Consider the following 12,426-nt stretch of genomic DNA (forward strand, 5'->3'; position numbering starts at 1 on the left):
TCAGCTATTAAAATATAAAATCTTGGAAACTTTATGGAACACTGTAGGCAAGCCTTCATTTAATACTCTGTCTGCATTTCACATGTCCATAGTGATTTCACACAACTGAGACACCTTTCCTGCATTGAGTATTTCTGCACAGCTAGCCAAGTTTACAAGAAACCTAGTATCTTATAAAGAAGGCAGAATTTTCAAAATTATAAAAATCTGACCTTTCTTTTCCATTATTATTCCCCAGGTCAAGAGAATATCAAATAAAGGATCTGTGTGTACACGCACGCATGTTCTCCACACTTACTTTGCCTCAGTAGTTTTGCTGGCTTTCTCCATGTTTTTCAAGCTCTCGGGGGAGCGAAGCTGAAATCGACAGCTATCGTTCATGTTCCAAACAGATTCCATTAACACACCGACTTTAGGAATTCCAGCACTGATTGAAAAAGCAACTGCTCCAGCATGATAGAGGGGATTATTTCTTAAACACACCTACAGATAGAAATATTTATTTCTATGAGAAAAATGGATTCTACTGAGGGAAATCATATGTGCACTATTTTCTTGGTGACATATGTAGTAGTCAAAATAGAAAACTTATGGAATCAGGTGAAGAGGAAAGTCAGCAGTATGTACAGAAAAGGAAGCTGTTGTGCAATTCACAGCTGAAAGCAACAGTTTTAGCAGTGAAACATATAATAGCAGTTTAACATATAATATTTAGATGCTCAACCACAAAAGGAAGAATTACTCCAATAACAGACTCATCACAGTGTCAATTAGAATGGTATTGGAATCAACAGAAATGTGCTCCCTGGGAAAGAGCTGTTTTGTCTTCTATTAGTTCTAGTACTAATCACAAAAAAAAAATCCTCCATACCAGTTATTAGCCCTTTTGGTAAAGGCTTCAAAACAAAGGCCTATCACAGTGCATAAATAAATCAAATCCAGACATTAATACTACAGAGGTACTTAAATGCTTAATCATTTACTAAGCTACTTGTTCTATGGGGAATTGTATGTCCATACTTACTTTCTCTCAAAATACAGAATCAGTAGGTAAATTAAATCAGTAGGTAAACTAAACAGAAGTACTTTGCATGAGTACAGTTTGTTCTTGTGTGCAGCAATAGTCATACTTATAAAACAGTAACAACACTAACAGGACACAGCCATTTACAGTCATATAATTAAAACATACTATTTTAATTCCATTATCGATATCACTTTCATGCGTAACTTTTTGTGATAATTCATTTTGCTGGGTTTTTTTTTAAGAGCAGGTTGTAAGCTCATCATACAGCATGGTAAAAGTGCCACTGGTGACAGCTGTACTTGCCTGGGTTCCAACAGTTATGTTTGGCATAGAGGAGATACCAGCACTAGACTTCGGCTTTTTATTTTTTGCTCTGGCCTTTTCTAGCATTTTCTTCCTTTGGCTGAAAGGAACTACACCCCTGTGGAAAAATGCATGTTATTTTAAAAAGGCTGTGAAAGAAAAGCTTTGTTCAGAACTTTGAACAGTTTATTCCTTCTGCTTAATGTAATCACAATCAAACATACAAGTGTGTGTGCCACCTTCTCCAAAATCTCAAAGAACTGCAGAAATGTCATCTTTTTCTATATGCACCCCCACTTTCCAAATTCATCTCAACTGCCCCAATTTATTAGGTGGAGGTGGAAGAGGCAGAGCCCACAAGTTATTTCACTGCCAAATGGCTTCCCTTCCAGTCTGAAGTGCTGCAAAACCTCTGTCACCAAGTGGTGTACTCCAGTCACAGCTTTCAAGATGCAGGCTGCATGTCTGAACTTGAGGATTCCCACAACTAGTGATAACTTCCAGAGATTGCAAACTCTGGGGAACAAGATAAGCTTTTTTGTTTCTAATTCTAAAAGCCTCACTTTCTCTCTGGGGACATGGCTGAAGGAGCCTGGGACTCTTACGACTGCAAGTGGGGGAAAAAAGAACACTCCTTTTGTAATTGGATCTGCTCAGTTTAGTTGAAAATCATGCCTGCATACACAGTTAAGCATGCTTATTATTTTGATACTTCATGTTTTAGTCAGTGGCTTATACAGTTAAAAGCCTGGATTAAAGAAGCTCCTTCATGTTAAGTGAAACATGAAAAGCATCAATCCCATGCAACATCGGAAATTGAAATCCTGTCTCGTACTACAGCTCACTGGAACTCAGGGTATCAATAGTAACAGAAGCTTCTGTCTGCATCAGTCTGGTAACATAAAATCACCACAGCCCACATTTAACCAGAAAAAGACATGTTAGTTCATAAATTGCTTCCAAAGACTACATATAAATGCTAATGAGTCTTTTTGTATTTTGCACCGATTATTCCAGTAAAAATGGAAGGTTCTAATAACCAATATCTCAGATGCTATGGCTTAGTAGTTTCTATACAAAGAGTAATTAAAGTGTGGCATGTCGGCCATGACACAATGAAAGGGCCAAGAACCAGAGAGGTGTAATTTTGGGATCTGGGACTAGAAATTAGAATAAAATATGTCTGTGTTTAAGTTTACAAGTCTAGCTACAAGTCTACTTAAATATTTTCCAGAGTTAACAGAATTTAATGAGAAAGCCGTTTCATAGAATTAATTTTCAATGCTCTGATTTCCAGCTCATCATTAAGTATTTAATTCACCCATGCCTCAAAGCCACTTGAACTTTAGGCATGATACATAATGCAATGACTCCTGACACACCGAAAAATAATGCATGCTGACAATGCATTAGTATTACTCAATGAATTCACTTAAGTTAGAAACTCACTTCAGAGCCCTTTTGGAAGCATTATTTTTGAGGGTTTGTTTTTTGCTTCGTTTTGTTTGGTTTTTTTTGGCATAGCCTTCTTAATCATCAAGTTGTTAGTTAAAATATTTTAACTAGCATTTCATATTTTATGTTTTAACAACTCCAGAGGGAGCATTTGATGTTATTTCCCTCTTCTTTAAAATAGAGACTACAAATTAATAGACCAAATCTTCCAACAGAGCCAGAGAGAGGAACATTGACCTCATACGTGGGTAAGTTTGCTCCATATTTATAATCTGAAAAAGGCCCGAAAGGCATAGAGAAGATTATTATTATTCTCTGATCCTCTGTAGTACTGATACATCTGAATGCTAAAGCATTTAAACACATCTCCTAAAACAACGACCTTATTCTGTTAAAGATGTTATAACTGGATCCAAAAGATTTAGGCATTAAAAAAAGAGAATAAATGTATTTTAAAAAGGGAACCTAAGCTCAAGTGCAGATTTCCCGAACTCAGAACAATGGTGGTTCAGTAGTTTTGCAATGCTTCTCAGAGCCAGAGACATGAAGAAATCCAGGGCATCTACACTGTTGTACACAAACACAGTATTACTTACCACCAATACAAGTTGTTCTCTAGTTGAGCACATGTGTAAAGAGCACAACAATGTAAAGATACAATCCGTTCTCCCTGAAGCTCCGAGTATGTCTGTGCAGTGTGCTCTAATTTAGAGGCTACAGAGCTTAAAGTTTCATCTACCCATGTAGCAACCTAAGGGAGAAGGAAAGAAAGGAACAGAGAAGGTAGAGGAAAAGAAAGAAGTTGCACATCAGTTGCATCTTTAACATAATATTTACTGGTTTTGAAAGGGGGGGGGAAAAACCACATCATAAAACAAAAAAACAATTATACCCTTTGGAAATTTATCCCCTACCATCTTTTCTTTCCCCAAAAGAGAGCTTTTCAGAACTGCTTTCCCTTCTATTTCCAGTTCTCAACATTAACAAAAAAGGTTGGGAAAAAAAAAAAGAGAAACCTGTCAAAAAGTATATGGACATGTTGGTGTCTTTACCAAATCAGTTTCAAGTTTACCCTAACTGGGCTGAAAAGCATATTTAGATAACTTGCTTTACATCACTGAAAGCTTCAATGTCCTTAATTTTTCTATTAAATCTATAAAGAACATTAACAAGCTTCTCTATTCTCAAACCAGTGTCAGTTTCTACTGTAACAGCAAAAAGTCAAGTGTTTCAGATAATCAGGTAAACCAAGTTTCTTTTCACTGTTTCAGCTGTAAATCTGACAGGTTCCTTTTTTAAAAACTTTTTGCATTTCTACAAAACACCATATGGAGAAGAAAATAAATGAATGAGCAAATGAATTTAAGTACTTTCAAGAGCAGATAAAACCGAAGAAACAACTTCTCTATAATATACTGCAAGCAATTGAAAAAACCCAGCTTTGTCAAACTCAGCAACCAGCAAATATTTCATACCTTGTTATTTTCCGTGGCAACAGTTGCTCTAATACTATTTGCAGAAAGCAGCACTATCTTTTCATTGGTTAACCCCAAGAACATGGCTCGTGGATGATGTAGCGAAGGATTCTTTGGAAACAAAAAAATATTTCAGATATTCAAAGCATATAAATAATTCTGAAGGGAAACATTTAAAGCTATACAGTACCTGTGCATTTCTGTAAGGCTCTGATTCACTCCACTTCCATTGATAGAGTTCTCCTTTACTGCTAACAGCCACGAGCTCAGAATATAGAGCTCCAATAGAAATGAACTTTGTTCCATCCTACAAACACAGAAATATGAAGTCTAAGACAACAATATTATAAATGCATCTATAAAAACACATACATGAAAAAAAAATGAACTTGGAATTGTTTTTTTTTCCAGAGCACCCATGAACGTTGATCCTGAAAATAAAGATATATCCAGATTGTCTCAAACTCAGCATGTCCCCACACAAAAAGCATCATTGTTTCTGATGAAGTGAAGGAAGAAAGAAATAGATATTATTTCCCTGAACTTCAGTAATAGCACATACATGGCAATTAACTTGGACAGTTTATATTAAGAGCTTACACAGTGTTTTAAGAACACAACACTGCTCGTGAAATTAAAGATGAGAAGATCTCTTGACTTGCAACACTGAAAAAATAAGTTACTGCTTGAAATTCTGGCTGTTTGAAATTAACAAAAAAGCAACATAATTCCATTATTCCACTGCTAAGTATAGCCAGGAAGATATCTTGCAAGCTACCCAAGAAATCAATTAATCACATTTACTGGTTCATCAGTTAATTCTTATCTTTCACTTCTGAAAGCAAGTAACTGCAAACAATGTCAAGTTAAAAAAAAAAAAAAAAAACAAACAGTATACTACATGTCTCAATAATGCATCATTATAACCCGATATGCTGGAAAAGTTACTAATTATTTGTTTTTCCTCTCGCCCTTTTCTCCTTTTTAACTTTGTATTAAAACTCATCTGGTATCCTTCTACTTACATAGCATCATTTTGTTCATTTGCTTCATCCTGTACCTACACGGACCTCACAGGTCTGTTTTCCTCCCTCTTAGATTGGGTTCAATGTTGCTGCAACTATGCACAACCTCACTTTTGCCAATTCCTGCTCCTCCTTGCACTGAAATGGATCTCAAACTACAGAGAATTTAAGTGATTTCACAAAGCATTAAATTCTGTTTACTGAGAAACATTTGTAACATTTCACTGCTCCTCAGCAAGTGCAGCTATAGGACAAACATGTTCTTTCTGAAGTTCCTTACTTGTAGTAAGTCAAATTTTTCTTCCACTTACAGCTTTACAAAAATAAAAAAAAAAAACCCAACTTAAACTAGTGTAAAATCAAATGCTGTCTTCTACAGCTACAGATCTGAAAGAGAGGTACATGATATCTAGTCTTCTCTGTAGTGGTTATCTCCCAGATCAGTATCTTTAACTGACTCTCAGATACACCATGTTTATGTATTTCAGCCATCTGAGGGGAAACTGAATTCAGTCAGCCAATAAAAAACTCCCACCATCCTGTACCATCCCACCATCTATCTGTCCCCTAAATTAGGAGACGTTTTGCCACAGAAGTTTAAAAGTGGAAACATTTTTAGTTTCGTAAGTCTGGATTTACACTATTTTTTTACTGTTTTCATGCCCAGAAGTGCGCATTCCAAAAGGTGTGAGTGTGTCCTTGAGTAACACTGGATTAATTCAGTACAACTCTTACCAAATGCTCAAATGCTCACCAATATTTTGGGAAAAAGAGAAAAGCAGCAGAAGGACAGAAGCAATCACAAGCAATTCACTTTTATTCCCTGATAAAAGGCTCTAGAATTAGTTAAATCATTAGAGAACGATTTTGTTCTGGAGGGCATCTACCAACACAGTACAGAAGTAACACAAACACTAATCCACAGCATGATTATTAATACGTGCCATGGCATAAACACTGCACATTTTGAGAAAGAATTGTCATCAGAACCTACTGTAGTATAACGAGATACATCTCTACTTCATCAGCATAGATGAATCTTCAGAAGTTATCTGGCCTAATGCCTCAGAGTTAAGTATGGAAAGCAATTAATTTTTGCTCCAAGACACTCTCATTATGACTTTTCACCTTGCCAACATATTTTTATAAACAAGCAGCTTTGTACCAGAAGCTGAGTATTAGAGAGACCTGCCAATCAAAACTTATCTCTCCCTTCCATCAAAATATTAGCAGTTGTGACCTATGTGCTCCAGGATCAATGCTACATTCACCTCCACAGGGCCATTCAACCAACTGCCCAAAGATGCAGGAACAACACAACAGCTCTGCTCCTGTAAACCTGAGACTCCTGTTCAACTACAAATTTTGATTTCAGACCAGAGAAATTAACACACTTGAAGATGATGCAGACCACTGACAAATTCTTAGTATCTCAATAGCTAAGCAGAATATACCTATTTGAAAAAACTAAAGGCTTGGTTTGCACCTCATTACAGTCAAGCAGGGAAAAACCAGTCATACTTGCCATTACTACAGCGTGGCTCTGATACACATGGCACAAGGCTGACACAGAGCAAGTGTGGACTGATAGCACTACTAGTGCAACAAGATTTGAAATAGCAGAAGAATGTACTCATTGACTTGGATTCCTGAGCAGTTGATGACATTTATTTGGTGGAGAAAACCGAGTACCTGTGCAGTATGTCTATACACCATCAGTCTCAGATTGTGGGTGAAACTGATGCATTTGGGAACACTATCAGCTTTCCAAATGTTTCACACATGCCTCTCAGGTCAGTACTTCACCTTCCACAAACAAAAGTTAACCACCCTCATCACAGCCTACTACAGTTCTGCCTCAAATGCTAAAGGTCAAAATAATGAAAAATGAAGGACAAATATTTGCAAACATGACTGGTTCTTTAGTAGTGGTTTATTGTGTGCTTTAACTTGCCCCTAGCTTAACATTTCAAGACCTCCTTCCTGTTTCCCAAAATGGAAGAAACATCTGAACTGACCTCTCTGCTAAACCATCTTCCTCAGGATTTTCACCTTGAAGAATTTCTGTTGGAAAATACTAAAAAATTCATACCAGGGCTATAGTAAGAAAGACACAGAACCATTTCTTATCAATGCTCAGATGAAGGAAATGATGGAAAGTTTAATTACTTTTGGATAAAAATGGAAGGCCTTTCCAGTAAGATACCTTCATTTAACTGGAAGCCCAGAAGCTAGGGTTTATAAGAGTGCATATGCAAACAGGTAGGTGGGAAGCAGTTCAGCATATATAAACTGCACAGGCATACAGTTAGATATCACAGCAAAAATTAAAAAAAAAAACCCACACCAGTAATAATGGCCATAGTAACATTACCAAAACACAGATGATGAGTCAATATCCCAAAACTAAACTGTGTTTATTCTTTGATGTTAAATTCCTGAAATGTCTCTCTACCTAAGCTAGATTTTCTCATTCGAAGCTAGCAGGACAAAAGCTGCAAACTTTCACTGACAGAGAAGTTCAATGCTACTAGATGAGAAAAAACAAAACAAAACAAAACCAACAACAAACCCAAAACCAAACAAAAAACAGTTTAAACATGAAAGATCTGGCAGAGAGCAACTATTAGACAAACATTCTTTTTAGGTCTCTTAATTTCTCAGTTTGAATGCCCAAAAGAAGGCAATAGCATCTACAGTCATGCTGCTGTAAGCAGAAATAAGCCTCTATATTCACCTCCCTTCTCAAGCTATCTGGATTTAGTCTGAAATGAACAGAGACACAGAAAAAGGAAGTGTGACAGATCAAAAAAGCAACCTCACAGATCCTGCAGACAGACAGAAATGGGAACACCAGATCAATTCCATAAAATTTGGTCTAATAAACATAGATGATCCTTCCATTCTTAGGAAGCTTTTTGGTTTGGTTGGTTGGTTTGGGTTTTATTTTATTTTATTTAGGTTTTTTAAAAGTCATCTCCCCAAACATACAGGTAATCCATAAAGGCAATGACTACAGATATTCAATTAGCAACATACAGCTGGTTTTTCTACTACTTTTATCTCCTGTGGTAATTACTTCTTGCCTTGAAAATGGAATTAAGGTTACAAAGAAAACCAGATAATCAAAGCCAAAAGATTTTGAAGGAGCAACCAAGTTACTGATCAACTCAAAACACAACTGCAAATAAATGCCAATTTTTACCACTGTAGTTTAAAAGCCCAACCCACTCAAACTGAAAGTATCTCTAGGAATAATAATGCTTATCAAAAAATGTTTCCTTGATGAAGCATACTTAGATTGTTTCATGAATTTCCTACTGCCAATTAAATGCTTTGAGCACCCAAGTAAATAAAAGAAAGAAGAAAAAAACCCCCAAGCCTTCTGGTCTACAGCAGTGTCTTGAAAATACACAGAGAAGAAAATTAAAACAGTAGTAACAGAAGTGCAGCTATAAGGATATAATTAATTATGTATAACTTACGTGCATAATAAAGGAATATGCTTTATTACATTATCTCACAAAACTAAGATGTGATAGTCAAAAAGGAAACACACAGTATTTATTTGGAAAAAAAAAACCAATCTGTTGCACAGCATGCAAATAATACATTAAAAAAATTCCATACCTTATCTGGCCACCACTGCAAGTCTTCTCCTAAAGAAACAGGACTTTGAACAGGTGTATTCTTCTTGTCCAGGTTTGGTTCCCCTTCCTTACTTGTTGAGCCTCTTTCATTATCAAATGAGGCTCCATCAAGCCACCTTCGCTCACGCAAACGTAAAACGGACTCACGTTCACGCAACAGCTCAGAGTCTCTCTCTAAGGGAAGAAGGAGAACTGGTATGCAATTGGGTCACACCAGTGGGATAAAAGTAAGCCACTCTCTAGTAAAGACCCTTCAGGATGCAACTAACAGCAGTTAAATCTACTCACACAGATTAAAAATATAGTCCTGACATGCAACATTCAATATATTAACTCTTTCAAGAATATGTACTTTAGAATTACTAAACATAAAATAAGCTAGAAATAAAGGCTTACAGTTTTGTGCACTATGAAAAAATGCTAGAGCAATTTCACTTACAGCGTAAGAGGCCAAATACATTTTACATTGCTATTTAAAGTTTTCTAGTACAATACGCACAGTTCTGTAGTTTTATCAATGTAGTTACAATAATAAAAGAATCTTAAGTCTATATAGTCTGTCAGATATCTTTATGCAAACCAAAAAAGAGTTTTTATTAGAGAGTTTTGTAACAACTTTCCCAGAAAAACAGTAATTTGAAAAGGTTAAAGAAAGCAAGCATTAAAAAAAGCTCTCATACATGTTTGATAATCCAACCCCTTTTGTTTAAAGCAATATTCCAGGATTTAATAGGACTGGATTTAATAAATTAAAGTGTATCTGCTTTGAGTAGATCAAATGAAAACTTTTCAAGAGTCAGACAGGTTTTTAAAAGGATCCTCATAGAAAATGTTCCTTACCAAAATGCTTCCCCTCCAATTGGCCTATAAACTGTCTAAAGCCAGTACTCTGCAGTTCGCTCATGCAGAAAAATTTTTTAAATCAGGTAATCAAACTAACTTTCCACGAGTCAACTATGCATGGAAAATAAGGATTATAAAATTCGTGGTAACATCTTATATAGAATAACCTTAGAAAAGGAAAAAAAAGGAGGAATTTAGAAGGAGATATGTCAGATGCTGAATATTCGCACATGCACATAAATGCATTTAACCTATGAAGTACCTCACTTATGCTCACAAAAATCAACTGAAATTACATATACGAGATGACTGCATCATTACATCATAGTGTCAATGGATTATGCCAAGTCTTGGGCCTTTCGCTGTATTAGACAAATGGGAGAGCTTTTACATAAGCCAAACACGACAGCCTGTCTTACAGATGTATTTCACATAAGTACTGTACTTACTTTCTAGCAAACATCACACTGACCCCTGACTAATAATTTTGTAACAGGAACTTACATGTTCAGCAATTAATATATAAAACATGTTCATGAAAGGCAACAAAGCTGTACTAAATAAACAATCACACCAGAGGTTGGATTAACAGTTTGGAAATACCCTAGGCACTTGTGGCAACAGCTTCAAAAAGACAGGAAATTGCTGCATGGTCTGTTATAAATCTTTTAAGTGTATAATGCTTAAAAGAAAAAATGCCCTAACACTGCTCAAGGAGCTTTTTTTATCACCTGCCAATAGTTCTCCCTATCCAACTATGAAAACACTTCCAGAAAGTAAAATTTAGATTTGTTCTCCCTCCTTATCATCTAAAGTTCCTCATTCCATAAAGTTAACTTCTGTCATGGAACAACTAAGGAAATGTGAAGAACAGTGTACAAAGAGCAACCCAAAAGAAAGAAAGAAGAAGAAAAAAAAAAGTATTAAGAATGCTGCATGTCATCGATTATTACTAATTTTTGAGCCAAATTAAATATTTGTAATGCAATCTCTGTATTAGTAGGTACATACACTACAGCTTAAAATAAACTTAACATGCAAAAATTTTGTAACACCTTGCAACACCAATGATCAACAATTAGATTTAAAACACATGACGACCAACGTTCTTGCAGAACTTACCTGCTAATAGTCAGAATTCATTAATAATTTTGATGAGCAACAGTCTACTTGTCTACTCTGTATTTGACAACATATCACAGTCTACTTTCACATTAAATCAGCATCTAAACCACCAGTGTGTACTATCACTAGCTTTTTCCACAGCAAACTAGTTATTACAAAGAAAAAAGGTGCAAAATTACCTCTGGATGAGCCTAGCCTGGAAAGTGATGAGCGCCGAAAGGATGGATAACCAAAGTAACTAATATCTTCTGAAAACATAGCATCAGCATCAATAATGACACTTGGGTGAGCAGAATGTATGTCAGCATCCAGAAGAGACATAAGATCCTCTATAAGAGGAGACAAGGGTCTTAAGTGAATAATCAGCTACTTAAAACATCAGCTAGAGAGACCATCAACTAAACAAATATCAAAACAAAAAAATCCTATCTATTAATTGAATTTCTGCTCTTCAGATTCACCAGTGCAAACTCATGTGCCTCCTATGCAACCACATTTACAATCAGGCTTGGTGAACTAGTGAACGAAACCAGTTTCCCTGCAAGAACTGCTCTGTCACTTACCTAACCACATTTCCCAAACAAGACTTTCCCAAAACATACTGTTCTATATCCCAGAAATTCAAACTTTTGACTGTCACTTGAAAGAACACAGCACTAAGATAGAGACATATACACTCATGTGCACACACAGTCATGCACGTAATGCAGAACTCCCAAGATGACCTAGAATGAAGGGAGGACAGAGCTGACGGAGAAGGGCGGCCTTCACACAGCCACGTCTTTGATGCCAAAGACTGTACGTTTCTCTATGGAATGTTTCTTTCAGAGAATGAGGTACTCATTTAATTCACAAGCTAGTAACTTGCAGCTCTCAGTACAAAGCTTTAAATGGTAGCTACATGAACAACAACAACAGTTACCTGGAAAAAGCATAATGTTTTAATACCATGCAGTTTGAAAAAAAAGACCCAACCAAACCAGAAAGTTGAACTTAAATACTGTGACTACCCTACCTTCTATATTAGAAAACTTGAGTTTCCCAGAAGTAATGATCATCATTAAAATGCAAAACAATCTCCTTCCATTAACTAAACTATAGCTTCTATCTACACACAAAAGAGGCTACTGGGAATTCATGTGACTTACTGAAGTCCAGCAATATGGACTGGCGGTACAACTGAACCTGACCACCATCTTGCGACAAAAGGGCAGTCGTACTTCCCTCCTTCATCCCTGTGGCAGGCACCTTCTTGGGACAAGGGGGGATTTCTAAATCTCCAACTAGTGCATTCACCTGGCTTGAAAGAGAAGTTCACTGGGTATAGAAGTAATGTGGGAATGGATCTTCAGACTGACGTAATGGAGTAACCAGAGCCCCAAAGGTGAAGCCTCACCACATTCTGCAAAGCTGACAAGACCCTACTGCTTGCTGCCAAAGGAGATAATTTTTGCCCTTCCCAAACTTTCAAGCAAATCTGACTTAGAACAAAAAAAAAAAGAAATTAGGCTTCCCAAATTAGG

The 12,426-nt window shown here is 36.4% G+C and overlaps 1 protein-coding gene across 9 annotated transcripts in view; it reads right to left on the reverse strand.

Moving 5' to 3' along the window:
* UBR5 (ubiquitin protein ligase E3 component n-recognin 5) overlaps window positions 1–12,426 on the reverse strand; it is an 82,045-nt gene that overhangs the window by 39,770 nt on the left and 29,849 nt on the right. For 6 of the 9 annotated variants that reach the window (XM_069005271.1, XM_069005267.1, XM_069005268.1 and 3 more), the window contains 7 exons: window positions 11,083–11,232; window positions 8,916–9,127; window positions 4,451–4,567; window positions 4,261–4,371; window positions 3,382–3,536; window positions 1,331–1,448; window positions 299–483 (listed from right to left, as the gene is read on the reverse strand). In XM_069005271.1, coding sequence (XP_068861372.1) covers window positions 299–483; window positions 1,331–1,448; window positions 3,382–3,536; window positions 4,261–4,371; window positions 4,451–4,567; window positions 8,916–9,127; window positions 11,083–11,232 — 1,048 coding nt within the window. The remainder of the gene's footprint in view (window positions 1–298; window positions 484–1,330; window positions 1,449–3,381; window positions 3,537–4,260; window positions 4,372–4,450; window positions 4,568–8,915; window positions 9,128–11,082; window positions 11,233–12,426) is intronic. The other 3 variants (XM_069005269.1, XM_069005266.1, XM_069005272.1) reach the window with 2 other exon arrangements.

The sequence above is a fragment of the Aphelocoma coerulescens genome, chromosome 2 (genome assembly GCF_041296385.1).
Source record: "Aphelocoma coerulescens isolate FSJ_1873_10779 chromosome 2, UR_Acoe_1.0, whole genome shotgun sequence".
NCBI lineage: Eukaryota > Metazoa > Chordata > Aves > Passeriformes > Corvidae > Aphelocoma > Aphelocoma coerulescens.